The 22,332-nt window shown below is 45.4% G+C and overlaps 1 protein-coding gene across 1 annotated transcript; it reads left to right on the top strand.

The window, feature by feature from the left end:
* Positions 1–3,767: 3,767 nt before the first annotated feature.
* On the top strand, positions 3,768–22,031 carry LOC142558370 (calcium-activated chloride channel regulator 2-like). Its single transcript, XM_075670513.1, has 4 exons — positions 3,768–3,777; positions 6,201–6,377; positions 15,448–15,705; positions 21,318–22,031. Exons 1-4 carry the CDS (start codon positions 3,768–3,770, stop codon positions 21,959–21,961), a joined length of 1,089 nt encoding a protein of 362 aa, XP_075526628.1. The 3' UTR covers positions 21,962–22,031.
* The last annotated feature ends 301 nt before the right edge of the window (positions 22,032–22,332 follow it).

Genomic DNA, 22,332 nt, shown 5'->3' with positions numbered 1-22,332 from the left:
AAGCATTTAGCCTCAGGCGCATGGCTTATGTGGCTGATTGGGTGCAAATTTTTATTGCATAAAAGGAGATTAATATCGCAGTCTTCATGTTTGGCACCCCAGGCCTAGGCCACAGTTGGGGTCTGCTGCCCGGCGTGCTCGCTCTTCTTTCGATGCTCTAGCTCATTCGTCATTGCTTACTAGACGTCGCTTTATTTCAGTAGTCACGTTGCTGGCTGTTGTCAACGTTATGAACCACAAGGTAGCGAAGGCGCGCTGTATGCATTCTACTTCACTTTCTTCTTGTTCTGTTCCTTCCAGATTTGGCTTCGTAGTGTATTACTCTTGTGCAGCTTGTTGTTGTTGTTGTGGTAATTGCTGAGTCTGATGTTGGTGTCTCCTCGAACATTATCATAACCGTGTTCCTAAAGTCTTCAAACATCTGCTGTAGAAGAGCAATCCCCTTGTCTATTCTCTGCTCTAGCTCGAAGGGGCTACATTGTGCCGCTGACTTCTAGCGCAGCGAGTTCTACTTGTAGTGCTACAAGTATCTCTGTATTCGGTAATTCTCGAGCGTCGTCATCTGTAGACGTAAGCATGAAATGGCTATCGACAAAAAAGATTGGTTGGAGGTGATATTATATGTAACCATTAAATGGCTATAGTGCATGTTTGCAACGGCACACATTACCACAACAAACAACAGCGCAGGAACCTGTTTTGAACTGAATGTCACTGAAACGGTCGTTTCGGCCAAAGAGCTATCCGCTGCGCATCGAACGCTGCCGTCTTGGTCACGCAGCAGAGAGTCATCTCTCGAGACGACACAAAACCCGCGCCGCAGAACTAACGGGTCGGTGCCGTTGAACAGCCAACTCTCTCTTAGCGCCAAAAGATGACAACCAACTGTGTGGTGCCCTCTATCTGCCTTTGAATGACGCTATTGAAAAAAAATACCTTGCTAGAAGTTCCAGTTTGGATGATATTGCGAACAGTAGGAAGAGACCGAATGCAATATTTTTTTTGCAACTTGTTTGGGCAATAACTAGCGTATATAACGCGGTCCTGTACAGAGGGTTCGGGTCCAGACGGTTATTAACGCGAAAGCATTAAGGGACCTGTGTCGCAGAAAATGCGGTGACTGCGCCAGGCGTCGACCGTCACATCGGCAAAATATCATTCCGTACCACGCATAAAGAAATACGCATGCCCAACCAGGCAGGCTCTCCATGTAGCACAAAGAATCTGCCAACTAAACAATTTTTCATAGCAAAATGCATTTGGAAAATTTTGAAGTACGACTTCCACACAACATACAGGCATGATAGCGTAGGATGGTAAATTGGATATACGAGAAAAAAGTGCTGTTACGCGAAAGTCAAACACAAACCGCTTTGACGCGATAGCGTTTTCCGGCTGCCGTCAGAGGAATGTTTTAGGAGGAGTGGCGCGGCGCCCTCGATTCTCTATGCAGCTATCTTACCTTTGTACATTGCGTTCGCCGACAGCGTTTCCCGGAACACGTTACGGTTACATGAGCTGCACTTGCCGGGATGCGTGAGAAACACTCAGGGATGTTTGAATGCTATCGCCTTCCAATCTTAAACGCGAAGCTTAAGCGTCCTCCAAATTTTTGCAGCTAAGCTGTTTACCTCTACCTACCGACGATTTTTCGTGGCGTTCCACAGAAAACGCTCCATATACGTGGGCCGATCCCCAAGGTAGGGCAATGGTAGGCCGACCCGCGGCAGAGTAGACGCAGACGCTAAGCACACCCCATACGTAGGCCGATACCAAAGATAGTGCAGTACCGGCCTGACCCACGGCGGAGGTGAAGCAGGCGTTAGGCACTCCCCATAGGTGGGCTGATTCCGAAGACAGTGTAATACCAGCCCGATCCGGAGCGGAGATGAATCAGGCGTTAAGCACTCACAATACGTGGGCCGATCGCTAAGATAGTGCAGTGCCGGGCCGGCCAGCGGCGGAGGTGCAGTTCGCCAATAAGGGGCCCAGATACACTGCTTCGCTGGTCATGCTTCACAAAGTGGAACGACACTGAGTTTTGTCTTAATTTTTTTCTGGTTGCCAGAATAATCTTGAGTTTCTCTCGCAACGATGTCCGGACGTTCTCTTCTGAGTGTAAGGGCCCTGACTTCTGGCTCAAGGTCAGTTGAAGGTTGCCGATTACTGGAGATAAAGTCATTTGATGTTTAAACACGACGCCACTTTCGGGAACTGCGTACATGCCGCTCGGTCATTGCTGTCTTCCAACAAACCTCTTTGACGCCAGCGTGGGTAATTATCTACAGGCAATGTGCCGCTGTATATGCCGAAAAAGGTTCCTAACTTTCTCCGATTGCTGATTGGAAATGACTCTACGTCACAAGGGTTCCTCATGGACAAGAACCTGGCGCAATACAAAACTCGGCCGCGAATGCTCTGGGTATGTGCTACTTTTCATATTACGCCTTTCCCGCCAATGCTTAAGCGAACTGCTCTATGAATTTCACTGTGTATGTGCCGTTCTTCAGTGAACCTATCGCCAACTTGTCATTGAGTACATGTCACTCAGTGTGCGGTCAAACGAGAAAACTATTCTTGGGAGTGCAACTAGATGGCGCAGCGTCCCCAGACAGGAACGCGTGGGCGGATACGATTGCTGCATGACGCGTTTGTCGGCTTTCACGCCCAGCAACACGCTCTGTATTTCGGAAGTTCACGGCGCAGGCCTCACGGTGTTGGCACTAGAGAGAGCCGAGTGTTCTTATGAAAACGCAAAATTGCAGTCGCGCTGGAGTAACGCCTCGTACATAACGCTTTTGAACAGTGGTAATTACTTGTATCACTAATTAATTCATTCTTAAGATATAACTGTCGACTGTTTTTTTCTACCCTCCCCTCCTCTCCCTCGCTGATCTCTACTTTTTCTACCCCTCCTCTCCCTCGCCTTAATTCGGGACTGGTCGCAAGGCGAAGACCGTTAGTGACTTCAAACTAGAGTGGGAGGTTCACGGGGTTCAGTTCCTCGATCTCGAAGGCGTTGCTTTCGCGTCCGAGCTAAACAACTATCTCCTCGACCCCTGGACCTCTTTCTTGTCTTGAGCTTGCCCCTGTACACGTAAGCTTAGATCGAGCCACCCACAGCATACACTTGGGCTCGTATGCGCGGAAGTGCTCAATCACGGCTTCTCCATAGTGCGGGTAGTCCTAAGCGTCCAGCGCGGGGCGCACGTCGGCACAGTGGCCTGGCTGGTAGTAGATCTAGCACAATTGGCGGGCCGGGGGGGGGGGGCGGCAAACCCAAGCCACTTGAATAGCGTAATAGTGAACAAAGCAAGTGACCGTCTTTCCTTGGAAACTGATGTCTGTAGTTTTCAGCTTTCCAAGCATGCGAGCTCGCACGATGTCCCCGGCCGGCGGGCACACAGTTCAGTCAGAATTAGTGCCGGTAACAATGCAATGCACCAGTCAGAGACAGGCCGCGTAGAATACCGCCACCTAGGCGACCACCTCGTAGTTCATGTCGCCGAAGCGCAGTCTGCCAAAGCCTTGAATGGGGTCGGCTTGGCGTGTCAGCCATTAAGTTCTACCCGTTCCCGAGACTTATATGTAAGTCTTATCATTACTCTCGGGTCCCTGTTCAGTAAAGGGGCAACCGCCTGTTGTCGAGTCTTGGGCACACTGCTCCTTTCGGTAATCGTCTTACCGAGAGTGCATGTTCTCACGGATATGGGTGTAGCAATGCAATTTATACGCTCGTTGCGTTGGAACCCGGTCCGGAGTCCAGGATGTCGATGAGTAGGTAGCTGTGAATCTTGCAAAGGGCGATGAACCTTCCGCCTGTATCTAGCATCGTGTCCTTCCTTGATACTGTTTCAATCTTCTGTACAAGAGAATTTTTCAAAAAGATTCCCGTGGCTTCGGTAGAGGTTGCGGTTTGTGAATGCTGCCCGATTTGTGGAAAACATGGTTTTTGTTCAATCTCGGTCGGTGTCCGATGTCGTAACTCAACCTAATCTTGCCTAGGCTGAGCGAGTCCGATAAGTTCCCGTGGGTGAGCGGCGGAATCAGCGTAAAGCTCAGCTAGGTGATCCCAAATGCAAAATTTTAAAGACGGAGAATACCAAATTAATGGCACTCACACTCCCTACATCGGTCCGAACAGACTCTTTACGCTGGTATTCATCGTTTAGTGCACTTTTGATGTCTCGGTGAGTCGTAAATCTGGTCGAGTGGATCCTCAAACACGGAGCCTACGTGAAGCGCATCCACTGCACGTGAACTGCACCCGCCATGGTGGCGCAGTGCCTTCAACATTGCGCTACTATCACCGCGTGCCGTGCATTGGGTGTACGTAGTATAAATGCAGTAAGTCAAAATTATTCCGGAGTCGCTCTCAGTAGCTTGTCCCGTATCATATCGCGGTTTCCACACATGAAAACACGTACTTCAATTTCCACATCAAGGACGCCCGCTTCTGATGCGGAATTGAAACTTTTAAAATTTTCACACGTACCTAAGTGACAATGTTGATATGCGTTTTGCGATGGCACATGGCTTCCCTTCTGTCTCGTGCAACTCGTGCCACGTTGATGTGGTACACCTGCAACACTACTGTCTGCGTTATTCATCATGCAAACGTTATTAGACGTTTGCTAACTGGCAGGCCATTGTTTCTGCAACCCAGCACGAGTTAACTTGCGTGCAGCATCGCTCCACGAATTCGCACCCACGTACACTCTCGAATACCGTCCGTAGAGATAAAGAGCAACGCGAAACCTTGCTATCGCTGCTGGTCCTTCAGGTAAAACTGCTACTGTTCTTTTTCTGTGCCTGTTGCATCGCCACTAAGGTATGTGAAATACGAATCTGCAAAGCTGTAGTTTGCACGTTCACAATGTTCATGTGAGGTATTGAAGAAAAATGCATTGGTTCCACTGCAGAGGCAACAGGAGGCTGCGTGTGTCTCCTTCTCTATTGGCAGCCAAGTGGTTCTTCGTAAAAATCCTGCGATCAAGCCACTCTGGAGCTCCGGCGCTGCTGCCGACAGGCTATGATCTGCTACGACAGGCTACCGACCAAACTGATTGTTTTCGGCGGTATAATAGGCGACCAGTCAGTTTGTGACCAACGTTGTCACGTGAACTCTGCAATTTGCCAGTATGAATGAGTCATTTTCAGTCTTTAGATAGCGCATAATGGTTCGGAAATGCTACATTTATGCGCCAATATATTGCATCAAATGATTCTTTTGCAAAGTCACGAGACGAATCGAAGCCAGGGGGCAAAGTTTAGGCATGTAAATGCGCCATAAGCATCATTGGCATGCTGAGAGAACGGCCATACTTTCAGCTCTCCCTTAAGGAATAGTACCGCAGTTTTGTGTTACATTATCCGCAGGGAAATCTGTAGAGATATTCATCGCTGACGCCTCATAAGGCCTTGAAAGTAAGCTGTTTAGTAAACCATAAACCTCCCTTCTTTACCTAAGTTTCTGAACTTCGCTATCTTTCCCACACATAGCATATCGCATGACCCTAAATTGTTGGTGCGCTGGCCGCTCAAGTGCCCGCGATACCAAAAGCATTACTGTGGCGCCGATGGAGATCGAAAGGGCATGGATGTGGCGCGAATGTCTGTGTGGTTTCTCTCAAAATAACGTTATAAAAGAAAACTGCGGTCGAAAATTTTTCTTTGGGTGTCCGGAGCAGACGGGTGGTCCTGTGTTGCAAATGGTGTCGTATGATTATGATATATTGAATTTTCTGTCAACTATAGCCTTTTTGTTTAAAAAGTATTTCTTTCAATTTACATTCTCAACTTCGTATGGGAGATTTGTAAGAAGGGGCAAAACAAGAAGGCCTTTCAGTGCGCAGCTGGTCGTACAATCACACACTCAATGACAGAGTGACAATGGGAAGTACCAGAAACCATTTACCAAACATGAAATCTTCGATACAAAAAAAAAGGCTAGAATCATCGTTTCCTAAATCCGAAGTGTGAACTGGTAGAGAACAAACGTAATGAAATATCTTAAAAATAAAGTACCGCATACTTCGGAAATTTCCAAATCGACCATTTTACGTGTTAGCTGCTGAAAAAAAAGTTACTTTCACATCGCTTTGGCTCATATCTACAACATTTAAATCTGAAGAAATTGATGGAGTCAAAAGTCTGCTATATAATCACGTTTTCAACAAGTTTTCGTACTAATCTTGCAGATCCTGATATCCTGGCACATGATGGTACGTACAGCGGCTACTTCACCCAGTTCACGGGCAAAGGAAGGTATGCCATCTGGGCATACATTTACGGGGACAACAAGACCAGCCATGCGTACCGTACGCCGGGATTCCCTCCTGATGCCACCACTTGGGAGGAGGAAGGACCACTTCCTCGTGAGTTTATCTCTCGTTCATTAACGTGCAATGCGTAGGCTCTCTCACCTTTAAATGACCAATGAGATGTTATCATAATAGTCATAATACTTCAGAAGAATTTTCAGAAGACCCTAGAATAGCTCAGCTAGCGGAAGAAAACGCGTGCCTCAAGGCGGAGATTCAGCAAATGAGGGCGGATTTTGAATCATTTCGGAAACAAGGTTACACTCCCCAGCTAGTCGAACAACAGAACCAGCAGGTGCCGCAAAGTACACAGACCCCGCAAGGGGAGCAGTCGGTTCGCTCAGTCAAACGCAGGGCCCCTCCCCTGACGGAGGAGGGAAGCCTGGCGGAACCTGAGTCCAGTAGTATCCTATTGGGAATTAAGCAGTCGATTAGCTCTTTGCAGCTAATGGTCCAGCAACTAGCGGAAAGCAGGGTAGCGCTCGTGACAAGAGTGATGCGTATCGAAGCACAGATGGCGCCTGCAGGTGCTAAACAAATCCAAGGTATCAATCATGGCGAAGAACTCAACTGTAGAGCTGGTCGTGTGGCGATGGAATTGTGCTAGCTTCAAAAAGCGCAACGCTCCGCTGCTACGGTTCGTTGTCTCACAGGCGGACAAACCGCACGTCATGATCTTACAAGAAACATAGGGTAGCGAGGCGGCCCTGCCCGGCTACCGGGTCGCCTCGTCGAAATTCGAACAGGGTAAGCGCGGAGTGGCGACCCTCGTCGCGAACAAATGCACTTTCCAGGAACGAGATTTGAAATTAGGCAATGCGAAAGCGCAAGTCACCGCGGTCGAAATCCTACCGAACAGTTGTCTGAAAAACAGCGTATTCGTAGTGAACGTGTGCAGCCCGCCCTGTGACCACAGAGAGTCTTTCACATCGAAAGAAGCGTTAGAGCGAAGCATTCGATCCGAAGAGAGAAACTTGCGCACTGAAATTGATGAAATGAAGAAAAGCATGGATTTCTTCAGGAAGAGCCTTGATGATACAAATGAAAAATTGATGGCAACGTTAAGTGAAAATAATGAGCTGAAGAAAGAACATGAACTACTACAACATAAAGTTTCTACGCTGCAGAAGGACTTGGCAGATTGCCAGTCTGGCCTCTTGCAGTCCGTGCAGTATACGCTTAATCGAAATCTTGAAATTAAAGTAATAGTCGAGAAACCAAATGAAAATGTGGTTGAAGTACTAAAGAAAAGTGGCGAGGTGGTTGGCGAGCCTATAGCACGCCGGGACATGGATGTTTGTCACAGATTTCGTACAAGAAAGGAAAATAAGACAAATATAATTGTTCAGTTTCAACGCCGCAACAAACGAGATGAAGTTCTTCAGAAGTCACGAAAGAAAAGTCTAACAAATGCATCCCTAGGCTTGCCCACTGAAGCTCCGGTATTTGTAAATGAACACCTTCGTCCCGAAATGATTAAAATGTTAGGAAAGGCTGTAGCACGCAAACGTGAACGCAGCTGGAAATTTGTGTGGGCGAAGAATGGCATCATTCATGCGCGTCACACAGAGACTTCACTTGTCATTCGCATCAGGCGTGAAAGCGACCTGAGCGAAATCGCAAGCCTTTAACAAACAAACTTTGACACATTCATACCTGAAGTAGAGATGGCACCATCAGCCTGTGTGATTCCTGAGGAAACCATTGAGACACAAAATAAGCAGCGAAGCAAAGCTGCTAACATTCATGCATCTGAACGCAAGGTCGCTGCTGAACAAAAAGGGTGAAGTCACTGTGGTAATCTAATCATGTAAAGTAAAATTTGATCTGCCCTGGTTGATCAGTGGCTATGGTGTTAGGCTGCTGAGCACAAGGTCGGGGGATCGAATCCCTGCCACGGCGGCCGCATTTCGATGGGGCGAAGTGCAAAAACACCAGTGTACTTAGATTTAGGTGCACGTTAAAGAACCCCAGGTGGTCGAAATTTCCGGAATCCTCCACTACGGCGTGCCTCATGATCAGAAAGGGATTTTGGCTCGTAAAATCCCATAATATTTAAGGTAACATTTGACGTGTTGATGTTTACCGAAACTTAGTACAATGACGACACGGAACATTATATACCTCAAGGATACGAGCATTTCTTCGTGAACCACAAGGGAAGCAGAGGTGATGGCGTTGCAATTATAACTTCTCTAACAGGGTATGATATTCTTAAAGAATATAGCAGAGCTACAGAAAATTACGCAGTCTTATGCATAAAGAAAGAAAAGACGGTTTTTGCGGTTTCGTATCGACCCCCTAATGCCAGCCACTCTGCTTTTGTTTTAGTTTTAGATAACCTTCTGTCACACGTAACTGAAAACGACTATCTGTTTGCACTGGGCGGGTATATCAACACTGACATGATGACTAATTAAGCACCTACTGCGCAATTTGTATCTATCCTACAGTGCAATGACTTCTACAGCATCATCAGATCCTGGACGCGTGTAACTGTCACTACGTCATAATTAATAGACACTTTGATAACAAACTCGACTATCGATAACACGAAATCGGGTGCCATAAGCTGAAATATCAGCGATCATATGCCTGTATATCTTTTACTAGAACGTAAAGGCGCCGCTAAAAGTTCATGCACTGAAAAGACAACGTACCTCAATATATCGGTTCAAACGCTAGATAAATTCAGAGAAGCCATACGCGAAATGAACTAGAACGATATTTTGGCCATTAAAGATTCCAATGAGTCATACGATAAATTTATGAGCTAACTCAAAACACTTTACTTCAAATCATTTCCGCTTGAAAACTATCGGAGTGGAAGAAAGTCGCGCAAGCTATGGATTTCGAAATAACTCATTAGGCAAATCAACAAAAAAATAAGCTTTATCAGTATTTTATCAAGTCGAAGGACTTGTCAACGTGGAAAGAATATAAACAGTTTGGGAATAAATTGAACAAACAAAAATAAGTGGCGAAAAAGGACTACTACAGTCGTATACTTATCAATGATTGCATGCAAGCTATGGATTTCGAAAGAACTTATTAGGCAAATCAACAAAAATGTAAGCCTTATCAATATTTTATCAAGTCGAAGGACTTGTCAACGTGGAAAGAATATAAACAGTTTGGGAATAAATTGAACAAACAAAAAGAAAAGGCGAAAAATGACTTCTACAGCCATATACTTATCAATGATTGCATGCGCAGAAGTTACAAAGTATGGAAAAAGTTAACGAAACACTAAATCGGAAGTCAGTCGATTCACGAACAGATACGTTGAACATTCATGGCACCTTTGTAGGTGGTACAGAACTTGCGAACCACTTTAACAATTCCTTTGTTAAATTAGAAGGCGTAGATCACGACATTCAAGATACAATGCATGTAGTTTCATTAAGAGAATCTTTATTCCTAAAGCCTACTAGCATCCCTGAGGTGATTACAACGTGTTAGTCCTTGAAAAATAGCCACAGTTGAGGCGTAGATTACTTAGAAATTAGGCCAATTAAGTACGTCATAGACTTACTTGTACTTGCAGTAATGCACATTTTTAATATTTCTCTGTCAACCAGAGTTTTCCCGTGTAATATGCAGGAAGCAAGAGTAACAGTTATTCCCAAAGGAGGTGACAAAAATAATATTGGCAATTATCGACCTTTATCTATACTTTCTGTGCTATCAAAGGGACTCGAAAAAGTGTTTAACTTTCGTATTGATAAATTTTCGCAAAAACGTGGCTTGCTAACCGACTGTTAACCGACTTTCCGACTCGACTAGGCACGTCGGTGGCGTGGGACACGACGCCCGAACTGACCTTCGTCAAGAACGTGCGAATTTAAGGTCACCGACGGGGACGCCTTCCGCAAAATAAGGAAGGAAGACACAAGCGAATACGCGGACCTAGACAGCCTTTTTAGAAGGCTCAAAGAGGGCGTTAGCACCGCGACGAGGGTGTCCAAACTGAACCCAACGTGGAAAGGACGGACGCGAGATTAGCACATCTATTGGAGGCAAGGAATTCCGTCACGGCCAGGTGGAAAACGCAAGGACTAAATCGGAGACCACGAAAAAAAAGTAGCGGCACTAAACCGGGAAATCGAAGCGCACTCGATCGAACTTTCCAAGCAACAGTGGAACGAGGTGTGCGCGTCGTTAGACGGACAAATGAGAACCAGGCTCAAATGGAACCTCCTAAAGAAATTGTTCGACGACAGGGAATCCAAAAGCAATCAGAGATTGGCAATCGATAAGATTTTACACAAGCGATAAGAGCAAGGCAAAAGAGAGGGAGAGTTCCTAAATGAGCTGGCGGAGACGTATCTGCCACTGGGCCCGTCAGGCGACGCGACTATCCGCAATCCGTCGGCAGAGGTCGAAGAACTCGACGCGCCCTTCATGGAATCGGAAGTTTGCGATGCCTTACAAGGCCTCAACGGACGCTCCGCGACGGCCACTGACGGGGTCTCGAACAAACTGTTGAGAAACCTAGACGGAAAATCGGTCAAGAAGCTCAGCAAAGAAATCAACAGAGCGTGGCGAACGGGACGAGTACCAGAGGTCTGGAGAGAGGCCTCGGTCATACTAATACCGAAACCCAGTAAACCACTTGCGGCGGAGAACATGCGGCCAATATCGCTAACCTCGTGCCTAGGTAAGACGGTGGAACATGCAATACATAACCGAGTGTCGCGGTACATAGACAGAGAAGGGCCTCTTCCAACAAAACATGGGGGGCTTATAATATGTATTTACTTCTCATTTTTTAATGTTTTATCAATTTTTGCATCTTTAGTTAGGATTGTTTGCGAGACTGGTTTGGGTATGAGATTATTATTGGTGTTAATAAGATTTTGTTGGAAATGAAATAGGTAAGTCAATAAGATTAATTAAATGTTAAAAATTTTAACCATCAGAATTTTAATTTTATGTTTAATTTTTAAAGTGAACGTATACCAAATTGTAATTTACTTATTAATACTATCCTTATTTTCTTTAATACTAGGTTTAGCTAATGACGGTAATTTTATTACTAAATATTTATTTTTAGATTTATTAAGATTTAATATAATAATTTTAGCAGTTTGAATAACTTTTTTAATGGTAATTGCTAGATTATTTTCTCAAACATTTAAAAATAAATATTTTTATTTTATGTATTATTAATAATAAATATGTTAGTTATTTGCTTTTCTTGTAGAAATTTATTAATGTTTTATTTATTTTTGAGTCTGTTTTGTTTCCTATTATTATAATAATTTCTAAATGAGGGGGCCAGCCTGAGCCCACCATGAGCCCACCAAACACAGATTTCTAACAGAAACGATCTCGGTGATGGTGCTAGGCCGGAAGGTCCACTCTTACATAGGCTCCTTCCTCAGAGACAGGAACGCCACGATCAAAATAGGACAGGCCACGTCCGATTGGAACACGCTGGGCGCGAGAGACACCCCACAAGGGGTGGGGCTCTCCCCATTATTATTCAATCAAGCAATGAAAGGGCTCTCGGACCGGCTGACGCGAGTGATCAACGTCAATCACGCCCTGTACGCAGACGACATTACGGTGTGGTGCCAGGGAGGGTCCGACGCAGAAGTCGAGCGGGCTCTTCAAGTGGCGCTGGACACAACGGTAGAGTACCTGAAAGAAACGGGTCTCCGTTTGTCACCCAGCAAATCGGAAGTCTTGCTCTACAGGCCCTCGAAACAAAGCATGAGGAATTTGACGCCGATCGATCAAATACCGATCAAATTACACACGAGTGCCGGCCAGCCGATCCCCAGAATGGACACTATAAGAATCCTGGGGCTGTAATTGAGGCTAAAGGCGGCAACACGCAAACGGTCATGAGACTGACGTCCAAAACGAAGAACATGCTCCGGCTGATCCTCAGGGTGACGAACCGCCAGGGAGGGCTCAGCGAGAGCAATCTCGTGAGACTTTACCACGCCTTCCTCATGAGTCACGTAAGTTACCTAGCCTCGGCGCTAAAATGGACCAAGAGAGACGCGGCAAAGATAGAGACACTGATGCGCAAGAGCATCATAAGGGTACTAGGTCTTCCGATCGCTGCAAGCATGGAGCAGCTCGATCGGTTAGCGGTCCACAATTCACTAGCAGAAATCATCGAAGCACAGACCATGGCACAGGTCGTGCGGCTGTCGACCACCAGGGCTGGCAGACGCATCCTAGAAGAAGCAGGGACAAATGCAGAGGCAGAGTGCAACGCATGCAATCTCGCGCTCAGCGAAGCGGTCAGGGGCACTTCAAAGGTAGAACCGCTTCCGAGAAACGTCCACTCGCAATTCAACGAGGGGCACCGAAAGGCGAGGGCCCGAGCACTGCTGAAATCGACCGCCAACTTCCTGAGACTGGCGGCATTTGTAGACGCGGCCCAGTAAGGTCGCAGCGACTGGTACGTGGCCGTCTTGATACGCTCTGATGGTACGATCATTAACGCAGCGTTGGTCAAGGGCGCAACGTCGGCGGTGGCCGAACAGGTGGCAATAGCCATGGCAATGAGGGACCCTGCACGTCCTTACGTGTACACATATTCGCGATTGGCGTCGAGAGCATTCGCATCGGGATCGATATCACGGGAAGCGGCGGCCGTCCTCGGCAGCGAGGGAGCCACAGGTCATCACATCGTCAAATGGTTTCAAGCCCACATGGGGCCGACGTGCACCCCGACTTTCCCAACGCCAATGAGCTGGCGCACGCGCGCGAGGACTCACGCACAGCGGCGATCGTGGCGACGAAGTGTTGGGGAGGGAGGAGAGCACCGAGACCCGCTGCTCACCTTCAACGAAATAACAACGCACTATCAGCTGTCGAGGAGTACCTTCCCACTCACCCACGCTAAACGCACTGGACCACAGTCATCTATATTCAGAATGCTTCCGACAGCGTCGTTCCCCTCGAGAGGCCGACTTAGCCTTTATTCATCAGAGGTAGAGCCGCAATCTCCAAATTGTGGCGAATTGTACTGCCCGCTAGCGCACATGCTCTGACAATGCTCCGCGTTAAGCGCCACCATGTTCAGTGAAGAAGACTGGGCTAACGTCCTGCGAAGCGACGACCACCAGACCCTGCTCCGGGCCGTCCAGAGGGCTCACGAAAGGGCGGATGCTCACGGGCTTCCTGTCCCAACGTGGGTGCAGCCCGCGACCCCTGTCGACCACTAAACCAAGAGTGGGTGGGGAGGGGTTCCTCAGGACTCAATAAAGTTATTTCCTCCTCCTCCATCTTCAGCCTATTTTTATGTCCACTTCAGGGTGGAGGCCTCGCACTGCTATCTCTAATTCCCGCTGCCTTGCGCTAGCTTATTCCAATTTCTAGCTGCAAATTTATTACATTAATTGTGTAACTTCAATGGTCCACCACTTGTACTAGAAGGTCAACCAAGTAATTTTTTTCTCTTCATGTCAATTAGAGTATCGGCTATCGCCATTTGCTCTCCGATCCACACTGCTCTCTTCCTGTCTCCTAACGTCGCAACAGATAATTTTCTTTCTATTGCTCTTTGTACGTTCCAGAACTTGTCCTCAAGCTTCTTTGTTAACGTCCAAGTTCCAGCCCTATGTTTAGCACTGCTCGAATGTAATGATTATGTAGTTTTCTTTTCAACAACACTGGTAAGCTCCAAGTCAGCATTTGTCAATGCTTGCCGTAAGCACTCCAACCCATTTCTGTTCTCCTGTAAATTTCCTCCTCATGATCAGGGTCCGTTGTGATTAAATGACAAATTAAAAGTACTCCTGTACAGACTCTAGAGGCTGACTGGCGACCCTGAATTTTTGTTCTCTTGCCAGGCTGTTCAACGTTATCATTGTCTTGTGCATATTAATCTTCAACCCCACCCTTATACTTTCGATGTTAAGATTAGATACTGAATCGTTTGTTGTAATTCGTCCCGAGTGTTCTTGAACAGGACAATGTCATCTGCAATGCGGAAGTTGCTGATGTACTAGCTGTTGATCCTAATTCCTGAGCATACCCAGAATATTGGCTTTAATACTTCTTCTAAGCATGCAATGAATAGCACAGAAGATATTCTGTCTCCTTGCCAGACCTCTTTCTTGATACGTACCCTTCTAGTTTTCTTGTGTAGAACCAAGGTAGCTGTCGAGCCTTCCCGTATGCCTCAATGACTGATGGTACCTCTACTGAATGAAATGCGTTTTGATAATGTGTCAAATACATATAGAGGTATTTTATTTCTGGGAAAAAAAGATACAAGGTTGTTAGGACTTACATATTAAGAAATATGCTTCACAACTCCAAAACAAATCGACAGAGTTACATGATTTCTGTTTTAGTGCCTGCCCGTCGTACATGGTCTTCTTTTCCTTCATATAATTTTAGCGCTGTTTTTCTTCAAGCATGTTATTGAACGATTAGTTGAGCAATGTAGTAGCGCATGCATCGGGTCATGTCTAGCAAGGCCCTTGCGCTGCACCTTTCATCTACCATTCAGCTTGACCTCGAAGTTTATTTACATAGTGCAAACGCTTATCGCATAATAATAAGTTCGCAATCTTTTGATTGCTTTTAAGACTGAAATTCTTCTATAGTTATGAAGTAGTTCAAATCAGCACATCTGTATAGGGTGCGGAGCGGCGTAACTTTTGGACTTAAGTTTCCAGGCAATAGCCGCTGGTAGTTTATAAACATTGTCCAGTTAACGCAAGGTGCATGCTGTCAGGTATGACAGACATAGCACAACTCCTTCTATCACAATAAACTGCTAAAAAACTTGCATGGTTTCTCGAAATCGGTTACATGTCTAGAAGTTCTATTTATTGGAACCGCAAGTCTTGAAACACATTAAATGATGTATGGCCGAAGCTTGTTATATCTTATAGAAAACTACGAAAATAACCATTCCATTTCAACAACGTATTATGGAAACAGCCAATGTATACCTGCGGCATATCTGAGTGTGTTATTACTGCAGCTGCCTGCAGGTACTGCACGAGCATTGAATGCCGCGTGCAGGGTCGGCGTCAAATGTAATCATAAATGTTATTTCCCGGGAAATCCTCCTCCCGCCACACACCGCTAGATTGCCTTGCTTAAATTTTTTGCGGTAGTAATACTGTCGCTATGTGTTGTGCAGCGTCAGTACCGGTCGTACAAGCGCCTGACAACTACACATTCAAGGATACCCTCCTGGGAGAAATGAAGCCGACGGCTCCGTTCCAAAGAGTCGCCTACGGCAGCTACTTCAAGGTCACCAGGGACCTGTGGCAGACTGATGTGCCTCCTGGTCAAATCAGAGACCTAAAAGCTCCCAGCGGTTACGTCGAGATCGACAGAACTGCTGTTCTCAGACTTACGTGGACTTGGCCTGGCGCACACATGACACATGGATTAGGTGCGTGTTATCTGTGAGCGGCCATCTCGTACTAGGAAACAAATTAAATGAGGACACTCTACAAGACTATTATAACTAGTAATACCAGTGAGTGAAGCTCTACTCTTTAAATGTGATTAGTATTTGGACAACCGTATTGTAATATACAATACATAGTGGATGCAAGGTAATTTTTTGCTGTCCAGAACGCGTACAGATTTCAGTTGCTAGTCTGTAAAGTGTCGGATTTAATTTCTCAGAGGTGTTCCTAATCATGTCTACTACGTTAGGCCATAAAAGATGTTAAACTCTGTAACAACGCCTTGAAAGATCAAATTCACATAGGGTCTCAGCAAATCGCCTCTCAAAAAATAAAAAATAAAAGATAAGTGCGACAGCCTACTCGTAAAGTTTATTCTTTTTGTTGTTGTTCTTGTTGTTGCATTGCGCTGATATAAAATTGATAAAAATGTTTGCTTCCGTTCACTTACCGGGTGGGCTAGTATGTGCAGTGAATTAACAAAATGTAATTGTTTGCAACATATCTTCTTAATAATTAATAACTATTGGGTTGCCAGTTCATGGAATGTAGCAATGAGAACTTGGGGCCGCTGATTTGTGATCTTGCGACATATGGTAGAAAAACAGCCAGAACATTGAAACAACAATCCTTACCATTAAGTGAGCAGCTTTAAGTAAGAATGTAGCGCTGTATGTTAGAAAAGCGCAGATGTATTGTATAGACAGTATTTTTATACGTTGTAGCCATTTTTCGACGCAAATATGAATTAGGAGCGTTTACCAATTATTTTTTGTACATTCAGTGCAAGCAGCCGACAAGCTAAAAAAACGAAGAACGCACGATGACCACTGTAGACAGCAAATAAAAAAGTTAAGTGAAAAAAAGGTATTTAGATGAACTGTCTACTATGAACATGGCTGCCTCTAAAAAAATTCTGGAAATTATACGCATCAGATCAACAACCTTTTATGCACGAATTATTTGTATTCAACTTACAGGTTAAACCCGCCGTGGTCACTTAGCGGCTAAGGTATTGAGCTGCTACGCATGAGGTCGCGCGTTCGAATCCAGGATACGACAGCCGCATTTCGATGGGCACGAAATGCGATAATACCCGTGTATTTAGATTAGGTGCACGTTAAAGAACTCGCAGGTAGTCAAAATTTCCGTAGTCCCCAACTACGGCGTTCCTCATAATGAGGTCGTGTATCTGACATGTAAAACCCAATAATTTACTGAAGTTCATTATGAAACATATAGGCTGTATTTATTGCACGGACTATGCGGTGTGGTGATTTTGCCAAAAAATGCAAAGTCACCACCCTAGGCTTGGACTGGCGCCTGACACCTGCAAAAACGCCGAGAGCAAGTGGGGCTATACTAATCCAGATACAACCCAATTAGGAAGACCCACTAAGCTTCAACAAGACACTCCCTAACCGGAACAGGAATTCGCCTGCTTGGTGCAGTATTCGGCCACTCCCTCCCAAATGACTCATTCAATTACCCAATGGCCCTCAGTACCCAGCAACTGCGGAGCACATGACCAAAGCGGCGGTCAGACTTCTAATGCAGCAGACAGTGCTAAGAATCTCTGCACCCGGAGAGGCCGCCAATGGAAACTGACCACTGCAACGTTTAACACCCGAGACCTCTCGAGTGAAGCTAGCCTAGCAGGACTGTTTGAGTAAGTATTAGACATAGTTTTGGATATAATGGGCTTTTAGTGAGGTTAGAACTGGCGAAGCTTATACAGTGCTGGCAAATGGCCATGTCCTCTGCTATAGAGGACTCCCAGATGAGAAGCAGTTTGGAGTAGGATTCCTAATCAATAAGGACACAGCGGACAACAGTGACGAATTCTACAGCAATAATGAGAGGATAGCAATAGTCGCAATAAAGCTAAATAGGAGGTCTAGAATGAAAGTAGTACAAACCTACGCCCACACCTCCAGTCACGATGATGAAGAAGTATAATAGTTTCATGAAAATATTGACTTAGCGATGCAAAAAGTGCGAACTCAGTATACTGTATTCATGGGCGGCATCAATGAAAAAGTGGGGGAAAAGCAGACTGGTGAAAAAGCAATTGTAAGCTACGGCGTGAACTCTAGGAACACATCTCGGAGAGATGTTAGTAGAATTCGCGGCAAGGAAAAAGCTGCGAATAATAAACACCTTCATCAGGAAGCGTTGAAACAAAAAGCGGACTTGGAAAAGCCCTAATGGTGAGACAGGAAATGGAACTGACTTCATACTTTCGGCCAATCACGGCATAGCAAAGGATGTAGACGTGTTAAGTAGCGTAAATTGCAGTGATAATATGTTAGTGAGGGCTAGGACTTACCTCAATTTGAAGAGAGAAAAGGTAAAATTGGTCAAGAAGGAACAGGGCAACCTAGACGCGGTAATGTTAAAAGCAGACCAATTCAGGTTGGCACTATCAAATAAATTTTCAGCCTTAGAACAGAGAGATGAAGATGACGTAGAGGAAGTGAATGAAATCGTAACTAGGCTGGCTCCAAAAGCAGCAATTGATTTGAGAGATAAGGCCCTAAGGCAACCAGTAGGTAAGTTCTCCCAAGTAACAAAGGACCTAAGAAAGAAACGAAAAAGAATAAAAGTGTCCAACTCTAGAGATAACATAGAATTCGTCGAACTGTCAAAGCTGATCAACACGGCAGAAATAGGGATATTCGACATAACGTGCGAAAGTCTGAGGAAGTAGTGAAAAAAGTGGGGCAGCCTGAACTCTTCGAGATGGAAGCTTGGAATAGGGCAGACCAAGATGTATGCATTGAAAGATAAGCAGTGTAAAATCATCAGCAATCTCAGATATAGTAAAAGAAGCGGAAGAAATCTGTACTGACTTTTACAATACCCAGAGTACTCAGAATACCTCCATTCAAAGCAGTAATGAAGTGGATAACCTGTAACTAGCGATTAGGTCAGAAGGGCATATCAAGACATCAGATCGGGAAAGCGGCGGGAGAAGATGGAATACCACTCCATTTTATAAAAGATGGTAGAGACATAATGCTTGGAAAACTAGCTGCCCTTTATACGAACTGCCTATCGACTTCAAGTGTCCCAGAGAACTGGTAGAATGCCAACATCAAACTAATCCACAAAAAGGGCGACGTTAAGGAATTGAAAAATTACAGGCCCATTAGCTTACTTCCAATGCTATATAAAATATTCACCAAGATAATGTCCAATAGAATAAGAGCAACGCTGGACTTTATTCAACCTAGGAAACAGGCACGTTTCAGGAAGAGATACCCTAGAATGGATCTCATTCATGTCTTCAATCAGGTAATAGAGAAATACGCAGAGTAGAATAACCCTTTCTACGTGGCTTTCATAGATTAAGAAAAGCCATTTTATGCAGTAAAGATACCAGGAGTCATAGAGACATTACGTAATCAAAGTACATAGGACGCTTACGTAAATGCATTCGAAAATATCTAAAGAGATTGCACATCTACCTAGAGAAAGTAGGAAGGTACCTATAAAGAAGGGGTCAGACAAGGAGACACAATGTCTCCTATCCTATTGACTACACGCTTGGAAGAAATATTCAAGCTAATAAACTGGGCACACTTGGGAGTGAGATTCAATGGCGAATATCTAAGCAACCTTCGGTTTGCCGATGACATCGTTCTATTCAGGAACAATTCGGACGAGTTGCAATAAATGATTGAGGATCTTAAGAGAGTGTAAAAGTGGGATGGAAGAATAATATTCAGAAAAGAAAGATCATGATGAATAGCCGGACAAGAGAACAAGAGTTCAAGATCGCCAGTTAGCCTCTGGAGTCTGTGAAGGAGCACGTTTACCTAGGTCAATTAATTGCAGGAAAACCTGATCATGAGAAGGAAATTCAGAGGAGAATAAAAATGGGTTGGATCGCATACGGCTGACATTGTCAGCTCCTGAGTGCTAACTTAGCATTAAAATTGAAAAGGAAGGTGTACAATCAGTGAATTTTTCCAGTGCTAACATATGGGGCAGAGACCTGGAGACTGAGAAAGAAGGTTGAGAACAAGTTAAGGACCGTGCAATGAGCTATGGAACGAAGATTGCTAGGCATAACGTTGAGAAACAGAAAGAGAGCGATTTAGATGAGAGCAAATATGGATAGCTGATATTCTATTTGACATTAAGAGAAGGACATGGAGCTTGGCAGTTCATTTAATACGTAGTTTAGATAACCGTTGCACCCTTAAGGTTACAGAGTGGATGCCAAGAGAATGGAAGCGCTGTCGAGGACGCTAGAAGACTAGGTGCCGTAATGAAATTATGAGATTTGCAGGCTCTAGTTGGAATCGGTTCGCGCAGGACAAAGGGAGCTGTAGATTGCAGGGACAGGCCTTCGTCCTGCAGTGGACACGATCGCTAGGTATTTATGTATTTGGGAGTACCGTGTGTTCTCGCTAACCTTAGCCAAGCTGTTCAAAGCAGGGTAAGATAGGACTTGAAGACCAACGGTGTTCGTTTGTCACGCCTCTCACGACCGTACACCGTAGGTCCTAAAATGGTATCTAGCACAGCGTCTTTTTCTGATTTCTTTTCAACACCTCAGCGGACGTTAGCTGGCACAGCCGAAATATATATAATAATAAGATGTTAGATAAAGGCCATTTTGCAGACTCAACCGCACCTTCCATATATACTTCGGGTAGCGTCTTTGTGAATCACTGCAGAACTCTACTGCAACAAAGGAGTTGTAAACAGAATTTAAATAAAACGGGGGCAGGGGGAAGGAGGACTAACTGCATAATGCAGAGGTTCCATCTCATTCTTGTGGCAATATAATTGCATAATCTTGCTTAATGTGTTTGCCCGAATTGTTTAACAGTGCTGTCGTGACGTGTGTAAAACCATTCTTGATAAACCCTAACATTAAATTAATTAATTAAATCATGGGGCTTTATGCGCCAATATCACGATCGTATTTTGAGGCACACCGCAGAGGGGGACTCTGGAAATTTGGACCACCTAGGGTTCATTAACCGGCACCTAAATCTAAGTACACGGGTGTTTTTGCATTTCGCCCCCATCGAAATGCGGCCGCCATGGCCGGGATTAAGGCCCCCGACCTCGTGCCCTACACCATAGCCACTGAGCAACCATGGCGGATTTGGTAAAACCTCACCCCTGAAACAAATATGCTGTTTATTTCAGCTAGCAAATTTTACGTAACAATTGAGTTGCCAGTAAATCTCAGCTTTGTAACATTACCATAGCTAAGCAATATATCAAAAGCTTTAAATAGCGGGGACAATGCCATATATATATATATATATATATATATATATATATATATATATATATATATATATATATATATATATATATATATGTGTGTGTGTGTGTGTGTGTGTGTGTGTGTGTGTGTGTGTGTGTGTGTGTGTGCGCGTGTGTGTGCGCGTGTGTGTGCGCGTGTGCGTGTGTGCGCGCGCGCATGTGTGTGTGTGTGTGTGTGTGCATTTTGTGGTATCGTGGCCTGTATAAACCTGCAACGATTGTGTCAGCAAACAGATGCGGCGTTTGCGCCTCGCGCGTCGTCGTACCGAATGACAGCTGTCTTCTGTACCTTCAATTACAGCTGCGGGAGTGGAGATCAGAGGTGACACTAGTAGAGACAAGCTTGAAAGGGACTTCGACAGCCAGGAGCTTCTGTCCAATGTCGTCAAAGGCAACTTAGACCCCCTCCCCCCCGGTTCCAAGCACGACGTGACGATCGCACTTCCTCGCGACTGGGAAACGACCACTCCAGGCGACAGTGGTTTCAAGCTGACGGCGTACGTGGCGGCGCGTGTTATCAACGCGGATGGACTAAAGGGGAAGCCATCCAGGAGCCTGATATTAGAGTACGAATTCTCCAATATTTCCGCCAAATCGCTCACAACTGGAGCTTCCACCTCTACACGGGCAGTGGGGCACAGCAAGCCTGGAGCAGCAAGAACCACGACCACGCCGGAAAAGCCGTACATGCTGACAGACTCGGCAACGACCTCAACAGGCCCGACCAAAACGGAGCCAGCTCGCGAGCCGGCGGCAACAGCCACGTCAGATGCGGAGAATGCGAAAAATGATGATCAACCGGTTATCCTTTGGATTCTGCTGGCCCTAGTTGCCGGAATCGTCGTCATGTCCATCGCAATCAAACTGATGCTCAGGGTGAAGTCGACCTGCATTGCCGAAAATCAAGGAAGCGCCACGAACACGTTAGCAACGGCAACTATGTGAAGCCGCGTAGTATCCGTGGCCAGAGATGGCAGAATACCACGTGGTATTGGCGGCCAAATAAAGCATTAGCGGCTCCGACAACGCGAGACATTGTTTGAACTTCTCGCCAGCAGGTGTACGTTTTCTTTTCTTTTTTTTTACAATTTACCTCACTGCTTCTTTATTTAAGTGAGCCATTTCACTATTTCCTTTGAAAAAAAAATCACTCAAGATGGTCACTTGACCAACCCCAACGCATCACTCCAAAACGTATGTTCTTGCACGTACATATGCAACCCCTTTAGTCACAAATTACGATATTCTGCAGGAAAAACGTTAAGCTACCAAGTCTTAATATTTTAGGTGTCCAGAGTGCGAAGAGAAAGTTCACC

This window comes from Dermacentor variabilis, chromosome 9 (genome assembly GCF_050947875.1).
Source record: "Dermacentor variabilis isolate Ectoservices chromosome 9, ASM5094787v1, whole genome shotgun sequence".
NCBI lineage: Eukaryota > Metazoa > Arthropoda > Arachnida > Ixodida > Ixodidae > Dermacentor > Dermacentor variabilis.
The sequence above is the reverse complement of the archived record's forward strand: the minus strand, read 5'-3'. Positions and strand labels throughout refer to the sequence as shown.